Below are 27,593 nucleotides of genomic sequence, written 5' to 3' on the forward strand. Positions count from 1 at the left end.
CCCAATTTTAACACCACAACTTCTTGAGTCCCCTTTTCTAGTTACCGGAAACTGGGGCTTAGGAAGGTGGAGTGACTTGCCTGGAGTCACACTCTTAGGTAACCAGCACAACGTGAAGTCCACATTTAAAGCTGTCTCCTCCCCCAACTAAAGACGCTGCGTTTTCTTCCTCCATTTAGTAAGTAGTGTATTGGGCACCTATCATACGACTGAAGGAGTAGACATAAGAGTATAATGACATTTATTTAATAATATTATGTAACATTAGTTAATTGGATTCTCATCATAAACCTATAAAGAAGGTGTTAAAATAGTCTCCTCCCCATTTCACAGATAAGAATGAGGCAAAGCAAGGTTAAAAAAAAAAAAAAAGGATTGTACCCACATAGGGATTAGAGTCTATTGGAGAGAATATTGGATAACCAAGCAAATAATTAATTACAAATCATTCTGCTAATGGAGCCCTGGTACGGATCCCACTCAACCAAATCAAGGGGCTCCGGTAACCCTGGCAACGGATCTCCCTGCCAATAGTAAAGATGGAGCCCACAGAACAAGCACCTTTACGCACACCGCTATTACCCACAATGCAGTGTCAGCCAGGGAAGGAGTGGGCTCTGCCAGGAGTTAACATGGCTTCCGTAGTTACACCACCCTGTCTTTTCACCTAATCAGCGACCTAACTGCCCAGACCAGGCTACCGATGAGGCGCTAAGTCTTCTTTGCGCCTCCACTCACCGCGACCACAAGAGCGACTGAAACAGGGTAGCACCTCGCGGAGGTAAACTCCGTAACCAAGGAAACACTACTTCCGCTGACGTCATTACGGCGACACGTGGATCCAAGATGGCGGCGGCGATGGTGAGTGAAGGAGACTCCGGGAGCCGGAGATGGAGCGGGCCGCTCTGGGGCACCCCAGGACTTTCTGGCATCCCATGCCTGGCTCAACCCACTTCAGGGACCCCTAGCTCAGGCCCGAGGGACATCCCTGATTGGGCTTGTCTCCCCCCGTCCCCGGCCTTTGCCCCGCACTCAGGCTTGTCAAGGCCCGAAGTTTTGGGGGAGGCTCTGGGTCGGAGGAAATGTCTCAGCTACCACCCTAGCCGGTTCCTATTCCAGTCTTGGTCTTTGCCTCCTGTGACCCCCATTTCCCAATTTTCACTTTGCAGTCCTCACCCCTTCAAAGAGCCCCCGTTACTCCCAGTTTTGCTCCTCCCTCTCGCGTCTGTACCCTGCTTTCTCCGCCTCCCCGCCTCCCCAACTGTCTTGACCAGTCCGCGGATGCGTCCTCACCTCTCCCAGCCCGAACCCTGTGTCATATCCTTTCTAGAACCCTGTCCTCACCTCTACCCTCAGTTGTCCCCACTGCGCACCTGTCTTGACTGCCAATACCCGGAAGCACGCCTTTACCCCCCTCCCCTCCCAGCCCCCGTTGTCAATCCCCAGATCCTTCTCTAATCATATCTCGTCTTCTCTCAATTCCAATTCCCTGCCTCTCTTCTAGGGATCTTTTATTCCACTGGTTGTCAAACTTTCCTGTGCATAAGACTTGGGGTGTGTGGGGGGAAGCTTGTTAAAAATGCAGTTTCCAAAGATTCTAATTCTGTTGGCCTAGGAGATGCCTAGGACTTTTATAAGCACTCTAGTGATTATGATGGAGGTGGTCTGTTGTGAAAAGCACTATACCAGTTCCGCCTGGCCCCCTCCCCTTCACTTGCCCCTACAGGGCCACACAGCTCTTTAGGATGAAGCGTTTGTGTGGATAAGGGTATGTGGATAAGCTGTACCCGGAAAGTGGGTCAGAACTTGCTGGCTTCTGGTATAGAATGCTGGAAGTAGATCGGTGAAAAACTGGCCCTTTCTTCTTCTAGAAGGTCGACTCACATTCTGCTTGTCAAGAGACCAGAACCAAAATTGAAGTCACTTAGGCCAGAGTGATTTTGTACTGTTCCTATATGTTGCTTCCTCAGCAGATAATTTCATCCTGGGAGTGCACACAAAAGACATTTGACTTAAGTAAAGGAAGATTCTTGTTTAAATTCTTTGGTATTGATTTTTTCCAAGCAAGGATAGGTTACTGGCTGATAACAAATTCCCCTCCTCCTATTAACCAACTGATAAATTATCCTTTTTGTTTAATAAGGGATTCCTCAGTTAGAACCTCAGAGGTCACGTAAAAGACTTCACAGCCTTGCCTGGTATCTGTGGTCTCAGACCACAGAAAAAAATCCCACAAGTGGTATGTTGAAACCCATTTTTTTTTTTCTGGACCACTTTCAGAACAAGAATGGCATAAGAACTTAACATGAACAGGAAAAGTCACACCCTCTTTTGCCATAGGGAAGGAGTTCAGTAAAGTGGCATTTATAGCATTGCACTGGGAAATTCTTGCTCTCTTCTGAGATTTTAAGAGGTAATAAGTTAACATATTTCTGGTACACATTTATTTAATCAACAAATATTTGAGTGCCGGCTGTGTGCCAAGATCTAGGAATGTACTGGTGAGTTAGAGGGTCAAGGTCCCTATGCTTGTGGAGTTTTTCTAGCCTGAGGAGACAGTCAGTAGGTAAAATACGTGAACAAGGTAATGTCAGATAGTGGTAAGTGTGAAGAGGGCAAGGTGACGTGGTAGTAATTGGGGGGTGACAGGGTGGTGCAACTGCTTTGGATTACATGGTCAGAGAAGTCTTAGAGAAAGTGACATGAGTTGAGACCTGATTAACAAGAAGGAACCAGCAATGTGGCGAATGTTCCAGGCAAAGGAGATGGCAAGTATAAAGGACCAAGGTGGGAAGAGTATGTTTGAGGAACACAGAAGGCTGGAGGGGCTGAAACATGGTGAGGAGTCGGGGACAGGGGGGCAAAGAATAATACAAGATGGAATTAGAGAGAGGCAGGAAGAGCTGTGTTTCTAGAAGCATGCCTGTAATTGTGGGTTGTAGTCTACAGTTTGTAATCTGTGGATTGCATTTTGAAAGATTGTTCTGTTACAGTGCTTGCCCTTCCTACACTTTTCAGAATGTTACATTAGGGGAGCCGGCTTGTTCTCAGCCTGCAAAGAAACCATGGAAAGGCATTTGGATTTTATTCTAAGCACAGTGGAGAGCAAAGTGATTTTGTGTTTGTTGTGTCACCTGGGAGTATCATCCTCTGCTTTCATGATGAATACTATAAACTGATTGAGGGTGTAATGTATATAGGGACCCACAAAGGCCACTTTAAAGAGGGCACATGAGCAGCTTCATGTTTGATGCAATAGTGAAAAGTCAAGGAAGCACATTTATTACCAGGGGATACTACGTGTGATGGGCTGGGTGGACAGATAAACTTGAGCTTGGTCTGTGTGAAGCCCTTTATTATACGGAAGTTAGAACAGTCCCCGCACCCTCGTACAATAGGTTGTTTCATAACCGCTGGGGGTGGAAGTGTGTGGGTCTGCTTTGGGGTGTCTGGGTTTCTGAGGCAAGTCATACAACCAAAGAGGAACCTAGCTAATAGATTCAGTGACCGTGGGAACATGCTGGCTTTTGGTTTATTCTTTTATTTTGAAAGTTAGGGTTGTGGGTGCAAGTTTCAAGTGATATTTATGGGTTTTTACCTCCCTCCCTTTCTTTAGTGATTGGTTCTTCTTCAGGGGTCGGCTGCCACCTCCCAGATCTGTGTTAGCACAGTGGGTGTTTCCTGAACTTCCCCAGCATAGGAATAGATGGCTGATGTAAACTGAAGTTCTCTGTAGTTTTCCTGCGTTCCTTCTGCTCTGGATTTAGATGACCATAAAGTTACACAATGCCAAGTTTTTCTAGCTCTGTCTGAGGTGAGGAGCAGGCCCATATCTCATCCTTTATAGAACTGTTGAGCATATGGAATATGCTTTGAGGAATATTGTTTTGGTGGAACTTGGGAAGTGTCCATTGAGGACATTTGTAGACATCTCAGGAGTCTAGAAGGAGAAGGCAGTGGCACCCCACTCCAGTACTGTTGCCTGGAAAATCCCATGGATGGAGGAGCCTGGTAGGCTGCAGTCCATGGGGTCGCTAAGAGTCAGACATGACTGAGCGACTTCACTTTCACTTTTCACTTTCATGCATTAGAGAAGGAAATGGCAACCCACTCCAGTGTTCTTGCCTGGAGAATCCCAGGGATGGGGGAGCCTGGTGGGCTGCCGTCTATGGGGTCGCTAAGAGTCAGACACGACTGAGCGACTTCACTTTCACTTTTCACTTTCATGCATTAGAGAAGGAAATGGCAACCCACTCCAGTGTTCTTGCCTGGAGAATCCCAGGGATGGCGGAGCCTGGTGGGCTGCCGTCTATGGGGTCGCCCAGAGTTGGACACGACTGAAGCGACTTAGCAGCAGCAGGAGTCTAGAAACCTCTGTTTGGAAAATAAAACTCTGTGTATTTCTCTCACACATTGTTCATGCTGTTTGGGGTTTTATGTTTTTTCCTTTTTATTGGATTATAATTCGTATAACATAAAATTCACCCTTTTAAAGTTTGCAGTTCAGTGATTTTTAGTATTTCACAGAGTTGTGCAACCTTCACCACTGTCCATCTCCAGCATATTTTCATCACCCCATTAAAAAAATCCATTAGCAGCCACTTCCCACTCCCCCTTCCCTCCAGTCCCTTGCAACCACTAATATACTTTCTGTCTGTATAGATTTTTCTGTTCTGGACATTTCATATAAATGGGATCAAACAACATGTGGTGTTTTGTTATCTGACCTTTTTTATTTAAACAAGGCATAATGTTTTCAGAGTTCATCCATGTCATAGCATGTGTCAATATTTCATTCTTTTTTATGGTCAAATAATATTCCATTGTGTGGATAGACCTCATTTGGTTTACCTTTTCATCTATTCATGGATTTTGGGATTGTTTCTACTTTCGGGCTATTATGAATAATGTTCTGTGAACATTTTGTGTGCAAGTTCTTGGGTAAACATCGGTTCTCAGTATTCTTGGGTGTATACCTAGGAGTAGAATTGCTGGGTCAGTTCTCACTGTTCTGAGGTTGAGTTTGGTCCAGTCCAGAGGCAGGGGAATGGTCTGAATGACCTCTAGGTTCCTTTGGTCAAATGAAAGCCGTGCTAGCCAGTTCCTTCCTCCCACTGTCCCCCTCGCCCCCTGTCCCCCTGCCCCCAGGCCAGTCAGAAGCATAGGAATTGTGTTTTGTGATGGAGTCTGGATGATAGAGGCCTGGGACAGAAGGCAGGAGGCCTGGACTCTGCTAGCAGTCCTGCGCGTGGCAAGTTGCTCTCTGCCCGGGGCCTCACCTGTGGATGGCCAGCGGCTCATTGAGGAAGAAGCAGCTGGGGCTTAGTCCCAGCACTGCCACTGATCTATCAGGTGGCCTGGAGCAAATTACTTTGGTGTTATTCATCTGTTTGAGCACAGGTAATATGTGAAATGAAGATTTAGACTTCAGGATTTCTAAATTCTTCAATGAAGTTTGTAAAATCCTCAATGAAATTGAAGATTCCAACTTGAGGTTGAAAATTTTGTGGCTTAGAATACTTGCATTCAGGGTGATTTTTGCTAATATGCCTATAAAATCAGATTGATTTTTTTTTTTTTCTCCCTGATCTTAGTCCCTGTGGTCTTTCCAGGCTGCTGTCTGTTGGTTGTATTGTCTATTCTCTCCACTTGCTCCACCTGGCACATGTGTTCTGCAGGAGCCACTGTGTCCTTAGAAGCCAAGGCGCCAACACCAGTCCTTGGTACAGATGTGTATCTCTGAGAAATCCCTTTAAAGGAGTGCCCTTAATCCCCCCAGGAAGTCCAAGGAAGGCAGAGGCGGCATTAAGTTGCCTCTTGGTTTCTCTTTTACAACTTGGACAAAAGTTTCCCTTTGATCTCAGTGAAAAAGAAGCAGGTCACAGAATGTTGGAGAAGGTTGAGTTTTGATCTCTGGGCACTGGCAGGAAGGTGGGAAGGACCCAGGATGAACAGGGCCATCTGGCCATAGGCGAATGGTAGGAGCCACCTACCGCCCCAGACCTGCTTTGATCCTTGAACCATTTGCCGGCACTGATAGTTCCCAAGTGGGACATGGTTTCGGACACTGGGACTTCTCGGTTCTGTCCCATTCCTCTTCATTGCTTCCTTCTCTGCTCTGTACCATGACTTCTCACCTATCCCCAAGCATTAAAACTGACAGACCTCCCAGGGTTTGAAATCGGAAGGTTTTGTGTTCAGAGGGTATACTAAATGCTACTGGCAGTTCTTAAAAAACGAAATCAAATCACAAACTGGAGCTGAATTTGTAAGCCAGTTTAGAAGGGAGTCTGGGTGCCCTGGCCAGTCACATAGTATCTTTGGGCCTCAGTTTCTAATGAAGCAGATCTCATGCTATGAAGTGACAGTTTATGGGGCACATCTTCACATGGCTTTGATTGGGGTTGGGGAGCAAGGAAAAGAGTTGGGCAGGCACAGGACTTTACATTTTTTTCCAGTTGCCAATATTTAATAATTGGGAGATATTTCAGGATTTTCATTTTTTTCTTGAAAATTTGGGCCCAAGTTTCCCATAAAGAACATTCCCTGTGCAGGACCCAGTCTTCCATACCTTTTGGCTTATTCCTTTTGTCACCCAGTAGGTAATTTGCATGGCCCTTCTAGGGGGTTGAATTTGTTGCCCCTGAATGAGGTGGTCTCTCTATAAAAATCTTCCTATTTTGATGTGGATTCAAAAGCAATATTTAAGGTTTGTGGTAATCCCCTAGGTTACCTAACTTTGAGGGGGAAATTTCTGTTCACAAGATACATGTCAGCTGATAAACCATATGTCCATCCATTATTCCATCTAATCTTTACAAAAGCCCACTTTACAAATGAAGAAACTAAGACTTGGTCTAAGGACATGGCTAGAATCTGACACTGATTGGTTTTATGACTTCGGGCCGACTGTTTCCTTCTTTATTTATTTATTTATTTTTTTCTGTTTGCTTCTTTAAACCTGTTACTTAAATATTTTTTTATTGTGGTAAAATAGACATAAAATGTATCATTTTAACTATTTTATGTGTACACTGGCATTGCAGGTACAGTGACATTAAATACATTCACATTACTGTGCAACCATCAGCACCATCCATCTTCAGAACTTTTTTGTCTGGATCAGTTTTCTTATTTTTAAAATGAAGATGAGACTCTCAAAGAATTGTGATGATTAAATGAAACGTGAGATGAACACTCTGTAACTTTCCTTCTCCAGGGTTTGAAGTCTTTAGGAGATGAACTATCTAAGCCTATTGCTTGGGCTAACAGAGTATTTAACAAATACCCAAGGAGGGAGGGAAGATCTGTGCATTTGTAATGTTTTATTTCTGCACTTTCTGGCCTCAAGGTCTGGGTCTGGATGTCTTCTGCTTGGTGAGGGTAGTTATTCATTTTGTCTGGACTGTCACGCAGTTGGTTGTTCTCTACCCCCAAAGAACACTTTTGAGTCTTTTTGCATGTCTCTGCCCAAGTTACTCAGTTTCTATGGGCTCTGAAATAAAGGCTACATTTTCAGTTTCCTGTGGCTAATTTTGGTTCTGGGTTTGTTTGTTTTTCTTCCTGAGGTCTTTAGCTCCATGGAGGCTGCTTGGTAAGTGGTCTTTGGCTGTCATTAGCTTTCATTGAAGTATGGTTGAATTCTTAGGGAGCTTTAACTGATTAGGTAATTGATTTCAGCTAACTGTTGGCAAACTGTGCCCAAAGTATTTTTCTTTCTTCTTCCCCACCCCCACAAATCTGGGGAGCAGTTACTGAATGATCTTGAAATGATGATTATATCTTTGAAAAGAAAAAAGAATCTAGCTTATTCTTAAGGGAAGGTGCCGCTTTTGCAGCAGGAAAGGCATGGAATATGAACCTGGAATGCTGTTCAGATTGGCCACACTCTATACTCAGATGCTGTTTATGGGAAAGAAGACAGCAAGGCAGAGGGCTCCAGAAAACAAAAGGTTAACTTCTGGCCACAGAGAATATGAGTGAATGAAAAATTTTCAGTTCTCAGGGGAAACTTCCTATTTTCTTTGGAAGAAGTTAATTGTTCATACCTTTCAAACTGGGTGGTGCAGAGTTGGGTGAGGGGGTGAAGGTTACTTTTGGGTCCTAATAGTTCTTCATTTGGCTATTGTTTGGGAGAAGTTTTTCTATGTGCCCAACCCCCAAGAATAAAATAGATAGGGAGGGCAAGACCTTGATTCTTAGGTCTCTTGAGCTTTATAACTTTCCTAGTCACCCGTATCTGCCAGAGATGGAGTGTTAGGTTACAACACAAGGGTTTCTAGATTACCATCACCTTGTTCCTTGACATCCTGCCTCTGCAGTGTTGTGACTTGGTAACCAAGTAAAGCGAATAACATTGAATGGACTGGTTCACCTCTCCTAGGACTCCCACTCTGTTCATGGGTCTGAACATGCAATAGATGTTTGCTAAATACTTAACTGACTTTTCAGACAGTCTCACGTGAGAGTTTCTGGTGATCAATTAAAAATTAAAGGAAGATATAAAGGGATTTTACAAGAAGCAGGTACTTTGCTTCTTCCTGATTTCCTTACAGAAATGAAATACGCATCAGACATCCTCTATCAGCCTGTCAAGGGCTACAGAGGTAATTAAGTCAAATAATCACAAAAAGTTGAAATGGGATCCAGTCCAGAGTTCTTTAATCAAGGGCCTGTGAACTTCTAGGTCTTTGATCTCCTTGGATTCATGTGTCATATTCTGCATTTTGGAGTGTTTTTCCTGGGAGCAGCTTCTGTAACTTTTTAGGATTCTCAGAGGGATTTGCATCACTTTCCCAAGATTAAGAATGACTGATCTAGTCTGGTTCAGATCACACACCTGGCTCCAGAATCTCCGCGGCATCATTCTTACCTTATAGCTCCCATTTTCTGCCCGTCTTCAGGGGAACTTGCCCAAATGCTTTCAGAGGAAACCTTCCCCTTCCTAAAATGTCAGTGTATTTATTTTGAATATAGGTTATCCATATACATGGGAAAAAGCATAAACTTACAAATGAAAAGAAAGTCACTCAGCTATCCCCTATCCATTCATCAGGTGTACTCTGATTTTTTTTTTTAATATTTCTCCAGAACATTTTTATGTACATAAAACATCTACTTTAAAAAAAAAAAACTACTTAAAATAATATGCTTTTTAAAAAGTAGATGTTTTACGTACATAAAAATGTTTTTTTGCTAGCTTTTCTGTCTAGGTCTATGATCCATTTTATTAATTTTTGTACATGATATCAGGTTCCTTTTGGACATGGCTCCCAAATTGTGCAAGCACCATTTGTTGAAAAGACTGCCCTTTCCCTATTAAATTGCCTTGGCAACTTTGTTAAAAGTCAGTTTACTGTAAATGCAAAGATTTATCTCCAGACTTTTAATTTGGTCCATTGGCCTCTTATGCTTATCCTTATCACATTGTCTTAATTACTGTAGCTTTATAATTGCTTAGAAATTGGTAGTATAATCTTTAGTTTTGTTCTTTTTTAAAGTTATTTTGGATATTTTGGGTCCTTTGAGTTTCCAGGTAAATTTAAGGATCAGCTTGTCAGTTTCAATAAAAAAGCCTGCTGGGATTTTGATAGGGATTGCACTGAATCTGTAGGTTAGTTTGGGGAGAATTACCATCCTAATGGCAATTAAGATGTACTGAGTCTTCCATTTCAGTATGGAATGTCTCTCCAATTATTTAGATATTTTTCATTTTTCTTAGCAATGTTTTATAATTGTCAGGATACAAGTCCGTTTTAAAAGCTTATTCCTAAATACTTTGTTCTTTTTGAAGCTACTGTAGATGAAACTGTTTTCTTTTTTTTTTTGAAACTGTTTTCTTAATTTTATTTCTGGGTTGTTTGTTACTAGTATGTAAAAATACAAGTAATTTTTATATATTGATATTGTAGTCTGTGACCTCGTTCAGCCTTTTTATTAGTTGTAGTAGTTTTGTGGATTCCTTAGGATTTTCTTGATAGAGGATATGTGATCTACAAATAAAAGGACTTTTTTCTTTTTAATCTGGATGACTTTATTTTTAGCTTAGAGTGTATTATTTGCATTTATAGAGCAATGCTGACTAGAAATGACAAAAGTGGACATCCTTGCCTTGTTCCTCATCTTAGGAGGAAGCATTCAGTCTTTCATCATCAAGTATGATGTTGGCTGTGGGTTTTTCAAAGCTCCCATTTATCTGATTGAGGAAGTTCTTTTTTATTCCTAGTTTGTTTAGAGTTTTTATCATGAATATGTGTTGGACTTCATCAAGTGCATTTTCTGCATTAATTGTGATGATTGTATAGTTTTTGTTTTTTATTTATATGATGTATTACATTATTTGATTTTCAGATATGAAGCTAACATTGCATTCCTGGGCTAGAACCCGCTTGGCCATGGTGTGTAAACCTTTTTCTGTATTGCTTGATTCAGTTTCCTAATGTTTTGTTAAGGATTTTTCCATTTGTGTTCCTGAGGAATATCTGTCTGTAGTTTCCTTTTCTTGTGATATCTTCCACTTTGGTACATTCTTTTTAAAAATTTATTTAGACACATGAGATTATAGTATACATTGAGGTGCATCTTTATTTTCTACTTAATAATTTATGTTGGAAGTCTTTCAGTAATAATCCTACCTCCCACTTAAGTGTATATTGTGCCAAATGTATCTATATCTAGTGTATTCAGATTTTTTTAAACTTTTTGACCCTGATAGGTAAAAAAGATGTCATTATTTTCATTCGCAGTTTTTAGATTCTGAATGATGTTGAGCATCTTCTTGTGTCTGACCGTTTGGACCTTTTTCTCTTTAACTGCCCATTCTTATTCTTTTGGGTTATGTGTCCTTTATTGGTTTGTAAGAGTTCTTGGTGTATTGAAGAAATTAGTCCTTTGTCAGGGGTGTGCGAAATATTTTTATTCAAATTGTCCTTTCTTTTTTTACAATGATTTTTTTTTTTCATTTTCTTCCTTTCTGTGTATTCTCTTTCTCAGTAGCTTCTGGATTTTGTTTTCTTCTTAGAAAACTTTTAATATCAAGATTGTGTTAAAGTATATCTATATTTTCCTCTAATATTTCTCCTGTTTCAACTTGTACATTTCTTTCCTGTCTTCTTCAGTGCCAAACAGATTGGATAGCTCTGTATTAAAAATTTAGTAAAATTAGTCTGCCTTCATTATTTTTCTTTTCAAAATAATCCTGAAGTAACAGATCAGTGCGAAAGTGACTACAGTGATTTGGTTATTAGTAGAAAAGCATTGAATTGGGGGAGGGACAAGGAAGGCATAGTATTGGAGAAGAAAAGAAATTAGAGGAGGGTAAAAGGGAGACAAAAAGCAATTAATCCGTGACATCAAGTTCTTTGGACACCTCTAATCATGACCTAAAATTTTCTCTGAGCATGGCTCCCACAGTGAGGACAAACTTCTGATCACCCAGCTCTGCCAGGTTTGGTAGAGCTGGACCTTCTTTACCCTGCAGATAACTTGCTGTGTGACCACATCACTTCTCCTCTCTGGCCTCCTGGATTGTGTGACCCCCTAGGGACTTCCCCTGGGGCTCAGATAGTAAAGAGTCTGCCCACAATGCGGGAGACCCAGGTTTGATCCCTGGGTTGGGAAGATCCCTTGGAGAAGGAAATGACAACCCACTCCAATATTCTTGCCTAGAGAATTCCATGGACAGAGGAGCCTGGCGGGCTATAGTCCATAGAGTCACAAACAGCTGGACACAACTACACTTTCACTTTCAGGTTCTTCAAAAGATGTCTTTAAGGAATCCAACTCCAGGTGGAACTTTGCCTTGTTTTGTTCTGCCTTTAGGCTGCTTGGGTTGATGGAACGTCCCAGAGTTTCAAAGGAATCATGAATTTCTTAAGTTTCCTGGGAGGTCACAAGACTTCTGATTCAGTTTCCTCACTAGGGTAGGGATATCACCTTCCTCCTCCTTCCTTGTCACCTGCTTCTCTCTGTTTAGCTCTGGTTATGGCCTTTTCCTTAGCTAGGTAAGTCTCTTGTTGGAAGTTTCCTTAGAATGAGCATACGTCTTCCTCCTTGCAGTGTGCTCATTGGTCCTGCCTTCTAGTGCAACCCAGAGCAAAGCCTCTGCCTTATCCAGCACACTTAATGTGTACTGTACTTGGTCCTTACTACCATCATCACTGTAGCACCCTGCCATGAGCTTAGTATTAGTTTCCTAGTTTCTTATTACAAATCAGAAACCTGAGACTCAGAGTTTAAAAAACTTGCCCAAAGTCATACAGCTAGGGCGTGATGGGTCAGGACTTGAATTCATATCTGTATGACCCCCAGAGCCTGTGCTTTTTCCACTACACCTGTGGTTCTCAATGTGTGATCCCAAGACAAGACCAGCAGTTCCAGCATCTCCTGGGAACTTATTAGAAGAGCAGATTCTCAGGCCCTGCTCCAGAACTACCAAAGAAGACATTCTGGGAGGTTAGACCCAGGAATCAGCTTTAATAATCCCTCCTGGTGATTTCCTTGCCTGCTCAAGTTTCAGAACCACTGCCTACCATTTCTGCTCCCCCACCTGGCTGCTGCTTACTGTTCACATCTGACCAAGAATTTATAGGTGACTTCACTTATACTTGTTAGTTGTCAAATCTAGGGCTGGACATTACAGTGTCTCTGGAGCAGAAATGTGCTGCACACACATACACCCTCCTGCCAAACACATACACGTACTCGGTTACCAGAGTAATCTTTACAACTGCAGATATTCCTTTTCTCCTTAAAGTTCTTCAGAGTCTCCCCAGTGCACAAAGGACAAAGCCCAAACTTCTCAGTGTGGCTTTTGTGTGATGTATCCCTTACATACCTTCCAGCCTCCTGTCTGCACAGACCTATTCATGCTTGCTGCTCACAGGATGATCCGTGAACTAGAAGTGTTGTCATCACCTGTGAGTTTATAAGAAATACAAAATCTCCAGCCCTACCTTTAGGCCTGCTGAATCAGACTTTGCAGTTTAACAGGCCGTCTAGGTGATCTATATGCACGTTAAAGTTCCAGTAGCACCAACCTACACCTCACATACCAAAAACTCCTTATGGTTGCCCCCAGGCCTTTGTGTCTGTGTTTCACTCTTTATGGAGCACTTCCCCCTTCCCTCTCCTTGCCCTTGGAGTAGACTTCTTAGATTGACACCCCACCCCTCCAAGACTGGGTGGACTTGTAGCTGCTCTTGTGTACTCTTTAGCCTCTTAGCTGCTAGGATAAGAGACTAGACCCTCCATAGCAACTGGGACCTAGCATTGCAATTGGCTGATGACTTATCTGTCCCCCAGCTGGCTCATGGGGGTGCATTCTGTGAGGCTGGCACAGTGCCTGACATATAGTAGGTGCTCAGTGTAGTAAACTGATTTCTGTTCTGGTTAGAGCATGGACCTTGGAGAGAGACTGCTTTCATCTCTGACATGAGAACAATAAGAGTCTCTGCCTCATACGGTTGTTGTGAAGATTAATTGCATTGTTGCATGAAAAGAACCTAAAACTGTGCCTGGCACATGGTCAGTGTCCAGCAAATGTTAGCTGACATTGTTATCACTATCATCATTACATGTGCATCATCTTATAATGCAGCTTACCTTCCTGAAAAGAGCATACTGTTTCTCTACATTCTGATCTTGAGCAAGTTATGTAATCTCTGGGTCTCAGGTTAACCCGCAGTCATCTGGGAAATGGTGGTAGAAATCCCCAGGTAGTTGTAGTTGTGAGAATGGTGTGAATCAGTGTTTGTAAACTGCTTAGCCCAAAGCGGGGATTTGGCACCTGGAAGAGGCTGCACCACAGTGCCTTGTACTTACTTCTAGGCGCTCAGTGACTCTGTGACTTCTTGTTACTTTTTAATGTTGTTTTCCGCCAAGGTGAGTATTTTCCATCTTTTTGTTTGTTTGGTTTTTTTGTTGTGTGCTTGCTCCATTGGTTTGAGATTTTGGAATAAAAGTATATTGAAGTCTTTTAGGATTTGCTTTTCATTCTTCTGCAACCTGAGGTCTCATGGAGCCCTTCGGTTCCCATGGGCAGTGTCTCTCTGCTAAGATTAGAGGACTCTGTTACAGAAGAACTGGAGTAACTTCTTAGATTTAATTGGCTTGATAGCCATAAAAGATTGTAATCATCTGCCCTGGCCTCAATGAACAGTTATCAGATAAGGCAAGTCTAGTGTTGTGCTTCCTAGGAAGGGAAATTTAGAACACACACACACATATATATTTCTTTAAATTTTATTGAAGTATAGTTGATTTACAGTGTTGTATTAATTTCTGCTATACAGCAAGGTGATTCAGTTATACATATATATTCTTTTTCATTATAGTTTATCACAGATTATTGAATATAGTTTCCTGTGTGGTACAGTGGGAAACTCCCAACCCTTTCTTCCTTCTTCCTCATTGGCAACTACAAGTCTGTTCTCTGTATCTGCGAGTCTGTTTCTGTTTTGTAGATATGTTCGTTCACTTGTGTCATATTTTAGATTCCACTTGTAACTGATATATTATATTTGTCTTTCTCTTTCTGACTTACTTCGCTTAGTGTGATAAACTCTAGGCCCATCCATGTTGCTGCAAATGGCATTATTTCATTTTTATGGCTGAGTAATATTCCATTGTGTGTGTGTGTGTGTGTATGTATACATGTGTACATGTACCACATCTTCTTTATCCATTCATCTGTCAATAGACACTTAAAGTTGTTTCCATGTCTTGACCATTGTAAATGGTGCTGCTATCAATATAGGGGTGAATGGATCTCTTTGAATTACAGTTATTTTCTGGATATATATCTAGGAGTGGGATTGCTGGATCATAAGGAAACTATTTTTAGTTTTTTTAGGAACCTTCATACTGTTTCTCATAGTGAGTGCACCAGTTTTCATTCCCACCACCACCAGCACTGTAGGAGGTAGAACACATATATTTTTGATTATCAAGAAATAATGATGTTAACTGTGGGCTTTTCATATATGGCCTTTATTGTATTGAGGGAAATTCCTTTTATGGGCTTCCTTGGTGGTTCAGACAGTAAAGAATCCACTTGCAATGTGGGAGACCTGGGTTTGGTCCCTGGGTTGGGAAGAGCCCCTGGAGGAGAGCATGGCAACCCACTCCAGTATTCTTGCCTGGAGAATTCCATGGATAGAGGAGCCTGGTGGGCTATGGTCCATGTGGTTTGCAAAGAGTCGGTTATATCGTTTTTTTTTAACTTTGAGAATTTAAATCATGAATGAATGTTGAAATTTGTTAAATGCTTTTTCTGAGTCTGTTGAAAAGTTTGTGTCTTTTTTCTCTTGTTAATGTAGTTTTATCACATTGATTGACTTAAATTTGTTGAACCATCCTTATATAATGGGAGTAAATCCCACTTGATCTTGGTGTACGCTACTTTTAGTGAGGTGTTAGATGCAATTTGCTGGTACGTGGTTGAAGATTTTTACATCTATGTTCATCCAGTATACTAACCTATAGCCTATAGTTAGTTTTCTTGTGGTGTCTTTGTCTGCTTTTGGTATGAGGGTGCTTCTCACCTTATGAGTTTGGAAGTGTTCCCTCTTGTATTTTTAGAAGAGTTTAAAGATTAGTATTAACTCTTCTTTCAGTGGTTGTTAGAATTTGCCTTTAAAGCCATCTAGTCCTGTACTTTTCTTTGCTGGGAGATTTTTGATTACTGATTCAGTCTCCGTTTTATTCAATTTATTGACCTATAAACGTTCACCATAGAACTTTATCCTTGTTATTTCTTAAGCTTCTGTTGTAATGTCTCCTCTTCCATTTCTGATTTTGAGTTTTTTTCTCCTTAGTGTTGCTAAGGGTTTGTCAATATTATCTTTTCAAAAAATCAACACAGTTCTGTTATTTTTTTCCTGTTTTTAAAAATTCTCTTTTTAATTTATTTCTACTCTAATCTTACTCCCTTACTTCTTTTAACTTGAGCTTAGTTTGTTCTTTTCCTGGTTCCTTGAGGTGTAAAGCTGGTTTGTTTTTTAATCCATTCAGCCACTCTGTGCCTTTTGATTCAGAATTTAATCCATTTACTCTTCAGGTTAGTCTAATGTGCATCATGATTGAGAACCACTATCTTAGATGTACAGATAGGGTATAGACATAATAGATATCTTGGAGAGTCTCAAAGTAGGTCCTTGGATGGGTGGGAGGTACCACAACTCCTTAAATTTAAGGATTTGAAAAAAAATCAGTTATCAAGGGGATATAGCTAAGATTAAGAACCATAGTATTCAACCTCTATGTGAATGAGTGATTTTATGTTTTTATAGATCAGAGGTTGCTTGATGCTTATTATTAGCTTGTTTGATAAGGGTTTATTGAGTATTCACATCAAAGAAAGCCAGACAAGTGAGTCATGTAGGTGGAGAGATAGCAGATACTTAAACCATAATGCAGCGTGAAAAGTGCTAATAGTAGTGTGTTAAACAAGTACAGATTTAAATATTTGTCAAGTAACTTAAGTAGCCATCTTTGAACATATATAGATGTGAAAGTTGTATTGGGTGGTTTCTAATTTCTTGCCTTTAGTGTTGTCATAGAGATATTCACAAAGAGCCTTAAAAACTAAGGAAAGAAGAGAACAATTCCTCCTGTGGAAATCTGAGTTGTTCTTGAAGGAAGAAACATTAGCTACACAAGACCTCCGAGTGTAGGTAGGACTTGAATACGGTGAGAGCAAGTGTCAAAAACAACCTGAGCAAAGCCCTTGAAGGCAGCCTCACTTGGGCAAGCCTGCTCACCAAAGACAGGGACGACCACAGGGTCTTCCTGAAGGCTTAGAAAGAGAAAGTGGGAGTTGCTGATGGAAAAACATCTTGGAGCCAGGTGGAGTTCCTCCCATACCAAGCTAGAATTGGCTCTAACCTAGGTGTTCGGAACAGTGATGTTTTCTTTCGCCTAATTTATTTCATTATTTTTCTTAATTGGTATAAATTTGTATAATGCCCTAAGAAAAACTGGAAAATACAGATATGTTGTGCTTAGTCACTCAGTTATGTCCAACTCTTTGCTACCCCGTGGACTGTAGCCCTCCAGGCTCCTCTGTCCATGGGGATTCTCCTGTCAAGAATACTGGAATGGGTTGCCATGCCCTCCTCCAGGGCATCTTTCCAACCCAGGGATCAAACCTAGGTCTTCTGCTTTGCAGGCAGACTCTTTACCATATGAGCCATCAGGGAAGCCCAATTACAGATATACAAAAAAGGAAAACATTGCCTCATTTTCTCAAACATAACTTTAAAAAGAGGAGCAGATCTTGCTGAGCAGGGTTCTATTCCATAATTTTTCTACTTAAATCTAAAGCTCAAATATTCCTACTGAAAAAATACATCATCCTATTCAAAGACTACATAAAAGGATAGGTGGATACCCCATAATTTGACCCATTCCACTAATATTGGATATTTTACTGTTGTAAGTTATGAACTACTTCACTATTTTAAATAATCCTGTGGTGAACATTCTTTTATGTACATTTTGGCATTTTGGCATATTTTTCTGAACATGTCTAGAAGTATTGGGTGGTCCAAGAAGTTTGTTTGAGTTTCCTGTAGGAGCGGGGTCAAAGAGTGTGCAATTCTGTGGGGCTTTTGTTACAGAGTATCAGATTGCCCCCCCAAAAGTGTTTCAGTTTATAACCCCTCCAGCCATATGAGAATATCAAAGCAGTGGCATTTTAATAGCTAAAATTAATAATATCATCTTGGTATGGTCATTAATTCTAAACCAAATTTCTGAATTGCTCTTGGTTGCAAAAATATTAAGAATCTGGCATATTATGGAAATCATCCTTTGCCATGTTTCATCTTTTGATCCTTCTTCTAAGATAAATTGTTTTGTGGTTTGTTGGTGGTATCTGGATTACCTGTTTTCTGCATCATTTAAAAAAATTTAGAGTTAGCTTATTATTCTTAAGTGACTTTTGGATGACAGTTTATATGCCACTAGTAGTACAGGATTTGTCTTTCTTGCATTTTATTAACTGGAATTCGGGTTCATAGAGGAATTAGAGGAAAAGAAAGGACAGAATTTATTTCTCTCACACAAAAGCACGCACAATCTAAGGACTGCCCTGTGAGGCCTAGCAAAGAGAGAGAGCCAGAATCTCCTGATGACTGTTCAAGCGGAGGAAGTCCTCCACTTGAGGGAGAGGAGGTTGGATGCTGGTAAGTAGCCCATAGTCAGTAGGCTTTCTGTCACAGAAAGAAAGAATAAAAGTCTGTTGCTGTTGTATCAAGGCAGGCCCATACTTCTGAATGCTTCTCTTTGTACGTGCATAGGATATCTCCAGAGGGATTTTCAAGGAACTGGTGCTAGCAGTTGTCTATGGGGAGCTGAAGAAGGAGGAAGATTTGTTTTTCATGGTTGTACCCATTTTTACTGTTTGAATTATTTACTCTGTATGTTTTACTTTTTCAAAATGTTTTAAAATCTAGTTATTTTAAAAAAAAAAAAACTCTCTACCCATGGTTATGCAATATGTTAACGGTAGAGGAGACTGGGTGAGGAGGCCATTTAGACAGCTAGTCAGTGGGGGCTTCTCTGAGGATTTGAGAGAGGCCGGAATGAAATAAGGGATCAGACATGAGCCAGGCAGGCATCTGCGGGAAGGACATTCTGGAGGAGGAACAGTGAAGGTGATGACCTGGAGGGTGCAGAAGGGCTCGCTGTCAGGAAACAGCAAGAAGGCCAATGTAGCTGGAGTTGAGGTGGAATATGGGAGGTGGTGGGGTCAGGACAGTTTTGGAGATGGCTTGTAGAAAAGTACATTGGTAAATACGAGCTTCCTGACAACAGGAGCCCATTGCTGTGTAGAGAAGCAGAATTAACAGGACGCTGTGAGCTTTGTTTCCCACCGGCCTGTGGGACAGTGATACACGTGAAACAGTAAAAGGAGCATTGCTACAGAAGTGGGGAGCCCTGGCTCCTGTATTAGTTTGCCCTGATGTTAATTACCAGGTTCAGTTTGTGGCTCATTTCTGGAAATGCAGAATCAGTGCCTTGTATCACTTTGGGGGGCGTTTGGATGGCAGCTCTTGGGGGAGGTGCTCAGGCTTCTCAGAGTGGAGGTAAGATGGGTCACTTACAGCAGACACGACGGTGCCGCAAAGGGTTGTTCGCTTCTTTCCCCGGTCTGACTGCTGCCTCTCTCCTTCTAAGCAGGATTGGTTGCCGTGGTCCCTACTGCTTCTCTCGCTCACATGTGACACAGGGGCCTTCTATGTTCCTGGGGTCGCACCAATCAACTTCCACCAGAACGACCCCGTTGAGATCAAGGTAAGTGCGTTCCGGGTCTGTAGGAGCCTTTGTGCTGGGCCAGAGGACCTGGCTTCAGGAGCATAGTGAGCGGTCCTGTTCCTCCTGTGGTTGCAGAGATCACAGACCAGTCAGCCTGAGAGAAAGAGGGTTCCCGGCTCCGAGCTGGAAGTAGTCTGCCCCCATCCCCACCCCCCAGGGCCCCACAGTTCCAGGATCTCCTGCTCTCCATCTCCCTCTGGGTCTCTCTGCATGTCTGCCTGTATGAGTGGGTTCTCTCTCTGTGTTCCTCTTTCTCTTTGTTTCTGACTCTGGCTCTATTTCTGGTTCTTTCTGTGTCTTTGTTTCTCTATTTTCACTTTCACAGGTGTCTCCATGTCTTTCTCCTACACTCACTTCTGGGTCTGTCTCTCTCTCTTTCTGTGTCTCTGTCTCTTTACCTGCCTCCTCCTCGGTGATGTTTCTGCCTCCCTTTTTGGGCTGTTCCATCCTCCTCTTGGGCTTCCCAGGTGGTACAGTGGTAAAGAATCTGCCTGCCAAGCAGGAGACCCGAGTTCGATCCTTGGGTCAGGAAGATCCCCTGGAGAAGGAAATGGCAACCCACTCCAGCATTCTTGCCTGGAAAATCCCATGGACATAGGAGCCTGGCAGGCTACAGTCCATGCGGTCGCAAGGAGTTGGACGCGACTGAGCACACATGCACGCATATCCTCCTCTCTGTCACCAGCTTTCTCTGCATAATTCATATCATCTGTGTGTACACAGCCTATTATGGATTCTGTTTTTTCAGTTTTAGCTTCTGCCAAGATTGTGTGGTTTAGTATTTCTTAACTATGCACTGCATATCTGAGTGGTGGTATATGAGATGATTTTAAGTTGCTCACAAATATATTTTAACAATTGTTTTCTTTTAATTATACTAGAAAATATAGCCATTACTTCAGCTCATGATTTCATGACTATCAGTGTTGGTTTTCCATTTTTAATAGGGATAAAATGTTTGCTTCTTAAATGAGTGTATTTATCTAAAAATGAATCATACCCAAGCAAATAGTAGAATAAATGTTAGGTAGATAGGGCAAGTCAGTACATGAATGATTAGGGTTTGGAAAGCATTGTCCTAAACCAGAGTCCAGGCCACCTCACTTCTTCAGCCTAGGTGCCCACTTCTGTGTTAGTCACTTATGACAGGGATTATGGGAGAGTCATTTTAAAATATGGTTGATCAGGGGCAGTGGACAGGCTGACACCTTGGTTAATGTCTCTTATACGTCAGACTCAGAGTGGCATTCTCAAAGCCCCAGATAGGGCAAGGGGTTGATGGTGGACCTTTTTGTATTTAGTTTTCCCCAGAATCAAACTCTAAGGTGGAGATTTGCTACATGAGATTTATTGACTAGACACTCAGGGTCGGCACTTGGGAGGGAATGAGGGAAGCAGGACTGAGCAGAGGGAGACCTTGAACTGTGATACAGCAGAGTCCCTTGGAAAACTGGCACTGCAGTGGCTGGCCCTGCAAAGTTGTCTCACATTGAGGCGAGAGGACCACCAGGGGAGGACTGCGACCTTGTACCAGAGCTCCCGGCTAAAGGGGCTCCCCTCTGCTGCTGCTGCTGCTGCTAAATCGCTTCAGTCATGTCCGACTCTGTGTGACCCCCATAGATGGAAAACCACCAGGCTCCCCCGTCCCTGGGATTCTCCAGGCAAGAACACTGGAGTGGGTTGCCATTTCCTTCTCCAATGCATGAAAGTGAAAAGTGAAAGTGAAGTCACTCAGTCGTGTCTGACTCTTCGCTCCCCTCTGCCATCACCCAAATACAACTGCTCCTAATGCTTCGGGATATTTTTCTTAGTCTTTTTCTCTGTGCAATGTTTACTGTGTAGTGTATTTGGCATTCTCACACTTCTATAAACCCCCAGTTTCTTGATTATGTCGGTCCCCCATAGACAAAATAGTTGAAATTTTTAGTAGTCCTTCAAATCCTTAGCCATTCTGTAAAAAGGGCTAGCAAAACTTACAAAGTTATGAAAATAAATTCTGCTCCTAAAATGTACGTTTCTTACTTCATTATTGTGTTCTTGGGAAACCACATCTCTACTGATCTGTGCAAAAGCAAAGCAGTGAGATTGTATGAAAATACAGTTTTTATCCTGTCTAAGCATCACGGTATTCAAAAGGGGGAGCAGAAGACCAGAGGATCCTGAAGGGCTGTGACGTGCTGTCGTGTACTACATATGCCTTTGTTTGCCACCACATTTTGGGTATTTGCAAAATTATAAATTGCTACATGTCATGCTTACTTGGGGCATTAGATTCAAGCAACTTTGCATTATCTAGGGGGAGTTAACTGGTTTAGAGGTTAAAAATATGATACGTTTGTGGAAAATCAAAAACTACCATGAATCAAGTTCTAGAAGAGCTGGAATTTTATCTTTTTTGGTTGCTGCTGTGTCACCAGCTCCTAGGGTGGATAAATACATATGATGAATTACTGTTAGAAAGTGCATTTAGAACTATGTAGTGTAACAAGCAAAGGCACCATCCCATGTGTTGCATTGCTGTGAGCATCCCTCTTCCTTGGAAGTCAGTTTGTAATTTTGGGGCACAATAATCAAAGTAATACTTACTGAGGATTATTTACATGCCAGGCATTATGCATGGCTTAGCTCAAGATGCCCCCGTCGAGAGCCCTCTGAGGCAGATACTGTATATTTTAGAGATTTACTGAACATTTTACAGTTAGGAAAACTGAGGCCCAAGGAAGTGAACCATCTTGCCCAAGGACACATTGTGAGAGACATAGGGTTAGTTTCAGAGCCCAGCTCTTCACCACTGCAGGACCCTTCCTCCCAGTGCCTCAGCCAGAAGCCCCCTCCAGAGCAAAGCTTGTGGTGTGGGAAAGGCTGGGTGGTTCTGACTTCAGTCCTGCCAAGCTGGGTATGTGAGAACATACATGTTGGGTGGGAAGAGAGAGGGCGGGAGGGGACATAAAGGTGAGACTCAGTCTGTTTGTAATGTGGATTCTTTTTTGATTGTCCAGGAGGAGAGAATATTACGAGACACAAAATAATAGGCAGTTATAACAGATAATAACTTTTTGATTATTTTGCCTCAAGCAGTTTATGAAATGCTTCATAGAGGCCCCCAGTTCTCAATCCAACATCTAAAAAAGCTCTGAAACCAGGGTTTTTCTAAATTCATTGTAGGCAAGACCTGACCTGAATTTTTTTATTGACTTTATTTGTCCCACTTAGTATGATTATTTTTACATTTCTTTGTACAAACAGTCATTGAATGTGGGGTACTACTCCAGACCCAACTGGGAGGTGTTATAAAACCATGGTATATTATATACCACATTGCTCTCTTAAAATTAGAAAAATTCCTAATTCCAGAACAAGAGTTTTTAAAAAGTAAGGATTGGACCTGGATTTTAAAAATTATTTATACTTTCAGATGGTGTATGAGGAATAGTCAACAGAGTCTAAACAGCAAAGATAATATTAGTTGCATTTAAAATTTATTTTTTGCAACATTTTGATTGGTTCTATTTGATCCATGATTGGGGAGTAGTCTGTGGCTGTCACTGTTTCCAGAGCTACATTCTTGCATCACTTCCTAAATGTTCTCCTTCATGGTCTTCTTAAACTTCATCTTTAATGGTTGCATAATGTTTAATTGAATGACTAATTTATGATTTATTGATCAATTTCCCATTATGGAGCTTTTAGCTGTTTTTCCACTTTGTTTTCTCTTTTTCCAAATTGTGCAAACATTTGGTGAGCACCTACTATATGCCTAGATCTGTAGGCACGGTGGTTACATAGGTGAGCAAGATACATGTGGTCCTTGCCCTCATGAACCTTAAATTTTATTTATTTATTTTTTTTATATTTATTTATTATTTTTTTTTTTCCAGTGGGTTTTGTCATACATTGATATGAATCAGCCATGGATTTACATGTATTCCCAATCCCGATCCCCCCTCCCACCTCCCTCTCCACCCGATTCCTCTGGGTCTTCCCAGTGCACCAGGCCAGAGCACTTGTCTCGTGCACCCCACCTGGGCTGGTGATCTGTTTCACCATAGGTAGTATACATGCTGTTCTTTTGAAATATCCCACCCTCACATTCTCCCACAAAGTTCAAAAGTCTGTTCTGTATTTCTGTGTCTCTTTTTCTGTTCTGCATATAGGGTTATCGTTATCACCTTTCTAAATTCCATATACATGTGTCAGTATGCTATAATGTTCTTTATCTTTCTGGCTTACTTCACTCTGTATAAGGGGCTCCAGCTTCATCCATCTCATTAGGACTGGTTCAAATGAATTCTTTTTAATGGCTGAGTAATATTCCATGGTGTATATGTACCACAGCTTCCTTATCCATTCATCTGCTGATGGGCATCTAGGTTGCTTCCATGTCCTGGCTATTATAAACAGTGCTGCGATGAACATTGGGGTGCACGTGTCTCTTTCAGATCTGGTTTCCTCAGTGTGTATGCCCAGAAGTGGGATTGCTGGGTCATATGGCAGTTCTATTTCCAGTTTTTTAAGAAATCTCCACACTGTTTTCCATAGCGGCTGTACTAGTTTGCATTCCCACCAACAGTGTAAGAGGGTTCCCTTTTCTCCACACCCTCTCCAGCATTTATTGCTTGTAGACTTTTGGATAGCAGCCATCCTGACTGGCGTGTAATGGTACCTCATTGTGGTTTTGATTTGCATTTCTCTAATAATGAGTGATGTTGAGCATCTTTCATGTGTTTGTTAGCCATCTGTATGTCTTCTTTGGAGAAATGTCTGTTTAGTTCTTTGGCCCATTTTTTGATTGGGTCATTTATTTTTCTGGAATTGAGCTGCAGGAGTTGCTTGTATATTTTTGAGATTAATCCTTTGTCTGTTTCTTCATTTGCTGTTATTTTCTCCCAATCTGAGGACTGTCTTTTCACCTTACTTATAGTTTCCTTTGTAGTGCAAAAGCTTTTAAGTTTCATTAGGTCCCATTTGTTTAGTTTTGCTTTTATTTCCAATATTCTGGGAGGTGGGTCACAGAGGATCTTGCTTTGATTTATGTCAGAGAGTGTTTTGCCTATGTTCTCCTCTAGGAGTTTTATAGTTTCTGGTCTTACATTTAGATCTTTAATCCATTTTGAGTTTATTTTTGTGTATGGTGTTAGAAAGTGTTCTAGTTTCATTCTTTTACAAGTGGTTGACTAGTTTTCCCAGCACCACTTGTTAAAGAGGTTGTCTTTTTTCCATTGTATATCCTTGCCTCCTTTGTCAAAGATAAGGAGTTTGCAGATGACATGATCCTCTACATAGAAAACCCTAAAGACTCTACCAGAAAATTACTAGAGCTAATCAATGAATATAGTAAAGTTGCAGGATATAAAATTAACACACAGAAATCCCTTGCATTCCTATATACTAACACTGAAAAAACAGACAGAGAAATTAAGGAAACAATACTATTCACCATTGCAACAAAAAGAATAAAATACTTAGGAGTATATCTACCTAAAGAAACAAAGGACCTATACATAGAAAACTATAAAACACTGATGAAAGAAATCAAAGAGTACACAAACAGATGGAGAAACATACCGTGTTCATGGATTGGAAGAATTAATATTGTCAAAATGGCTATTCTACCCAAAGCAGTCTATAGATTCAGTGCAATCCCTATCAAGCTACCAACGGTATTTTTCACAGAACTAGACCAAAGAATTTCACAATTTGTATGGAAATACAAAAAACCTCAAATAGCCAAAGTAATCTTGAGAAAGAAGAATGGAGCTGGAGGAATCAACCTGCCTGACTTCAGACTCTACTACAAAGCCACAGTCATCAAGACAGTATGGTACTGGCGCAAAGACAGAAATATAGATCAATGGAACAGAATAGAAAGCCCAGAGATAAATCCACGAACCTTAAATTTTAAATTCCAGTAGGGGAGGCTGATTTCTTTGGGGAAAAAAAATCAAATAATTATATTTTATCAGAAATGCTACAAAGATAACTAGGAGTGTTGAAGTAGAGGAAATGGGGGAATTCCTTTGGTAAGATGATTAGGAAAGGACTCAAAGGTGAAGAATTTGAGCTGAAACCCCAGTGACTCAGCAGTAAAGAATCTGCCTGCAATGCAGGAGGAGACAGGGGTTCGATCCCTGGGTCAGGAAAATCCCCTGGAGAAGGGAATGGCAACCCACTCCAATATTCTTGTCTGCAGAATTCCATGGACAGAGGAGCCTGGCAGGCTACAGTCCATAGGGTTGCAAAGAGTCGAACATGACTGAAGAGACTGAGCATGCAAATGTGAGAAGGAGTCAGAGAATCAAGTAGAGAGGAGCAGGGTTCCAAGCTGGAGGCAAGAGAGGACTGGTCGGGCTCAAGGATATAGAGGCAGAAGACCGCTGTGGTTAGGAATGAGGAGTGAGCTCTTTGTTCCTAAATATCAACACGTTAAGGACTCTGAGTATATATTGGATTTGGTTGTGACTTTAAACAAAATCTTTAATGCAGTCTGAAAGTAGTGAGCTGTGAAATAATTCAGAATTGTAGAGTGTATTTATAGTGTACCAAAGTTGTGTCTGCTGCAGTTGGTTTGCTTTTTAGATCATAATACTGAGTATACTAAAGATGAGTGGGTACCAGGGAGGATTATTAAAAGTCCACTTGATTTCTGGGTTGAGGAATAATGGCCTCTCTTCTCCCACCAGGCTGTGAAGCTCACCAGCTCTCGCACCCAACTACCTTACGAATACTACTCGCTGCCCTTCTGCCAGCCCAACAAAATAACCTACAAGGCAGAGAATCTGGGTAAGTTCTTCTCTGGCACTGCTGTTACCCTGTCCCAAAGAGGAACTCAGATCTTTTCATAGTGATAATAACAGTTAACCCTTAGATAGCACATACTGTGTGCTGGACGCCATTCTACATAGTTTATATATTGGCTCATTTAATCCTCATAACATCCCAAAGGAGGTAATTGTATTTATTCCCATTTTTACAGTTAAAGAACTTGTCACTGGTTATACTGTAAATTAATAGCTAAGTTGGACCTGGAATCTGTGTAGTCAGGCTTCAGAGTTGGAGCCCTTGGCTACTGTTCAACCTGGTTCTTCTTGATTTCCAGATATCCCCTTCTGTCTTTCATGGCTTCTGTAACCTGCTCTCCTTTTAATTAAGAGTAAGTGATTATCTCTGGTCCTGATAGAAGCAGACATCACTATAGTTCTTGCTAAGCTGTTCAGGCCTTGCCTCAAATAATGTGTGAAGCAGCCAGCACAGTGTCTGGCATATGTGTTCATAAATAGCAGCCATTTTACTTTAATTCAAGTAATTCTTCATTTGGTAGAATTTCAGGCTTAAAAGAAAAGATGTTTGGAGGACTCTGTTGAGGACATGATTATTAGTACTTACTTTCTGCCCATCTCACTTTAAGTCCTGGAGATAAAAAATTGGAAGGATGTCCCTCCACCCCCCGACTTTGAGGAAATGAAGAGACTTTGCTCTTCTCTTACAGCTTAGGGAGGGAGAAGGAGAGAACTGGTTATTTAGCAAGCCCCTAAAAGGGCTGCCTTCTCTGTCAGGGCTGCACATGGTTCTGATGTTTCCAGAACCTCTAGCCAGCAGCTGTACCTTCTGTTGGTTATTGGGCATCCCAGGCCAGCTGGGGCAGACCTTGACCTATAGCAGGCAACACCGCCAGTCCCCAAATCTCCCCTGAAAATGATTTTATTGTTATTACTTTTGGCTGCACTGGGTCTTTGTTGCTGTATGCGGGCTTTCCCTAGTTGCAGCAAGTGGATACTTCTCTCTAGATGCAGCGCTCGGGCTTCAGCAGCTGCGGCACATGGGCTCAGTAGTTGCATGCGGCTAATGGACGCTACGGTGTGGGCTCAGTAGTTGTGCATGGGCTTAGTTGCACTGCAGCACATGGAATCTTCCCAGACCAGAGGTCAAACCCACATTCCCTGCATTGGCAGGTGGATTCTTCACCACTGGCCCACTAGTGTAGTCCCACTTGCCTTTTTTCTCTCCACACCACGCCGTGTTCCCAGCACCTTGCTGTTACCACGAGTCCTGACCTGCTTTGTCCTCCAGACCCCTCACAGCAGCTCCTCCCTTCCCGTGAGCTGGTGTGGATTTGTCAGCAGCCCATAACTCAACAGTTGGGCACACCTTGGCGTGATACTAGGTGACCTTAACCTCTGTGAAGCTAGGAAATGTTCCTGCCTCACAGAAATGGTAATTACAATGTACAGAAGTTATCCTGCCACACTGTATCTCATTCCATCTTTGTGTGGCATGAG

General features: G+C 41.7%; 1 protein-coding gene across 3 annotated transcripts in view; it reads left to right on the top strand.

Moving 5' to 3' along the window:
- Positions 1-707: 707 nt before the first annotated feature.
- Positions 708-27,593, top strand: part of TM9SF4 (transmembrane 9 superfamily member 4) — a 53,239-nt gene continuing 26,353 nt past the window's right edge. Inside the window, exons 1-3 of one of the 3 annotated variants that reach the window (XM_061127038.1) lie at positions 708-861; positions 19,183-19,296; positions 25,998-26,097. In XM_061127038.1, coding sequence (XP_060983021.1) covers positions 847-861; positions 19,183-19,296; positions 25,998-26,097 — 229 coding nt within the window. In that variant the 5' untranslated portion in view covers positions 708-846. Of the gene's footprint in view, positions 862-10,300; positions 10,398-19,182; positions 19,297-25,997; positions 26,098-27,593 lie in introns of those variants that run through there. The other 2 variants (XM_061127037.1, XM_061127039.1) reach the window with 2 other exon arrangements.

Source organism: Dama dama, chromosome 23, assembly GCF_033118175.1.
Source record: "Dama dama isolate Ldn47 chromosome 23, ASM3311817v1, whole genome shotgun sequence".
In the NCBI taxonomy this organism is placed as follows: Eukaryota; Metazoa; Chordata; class Mammalia; order Artiodactyla; family Cervidae; genus Dama; species Dama dama.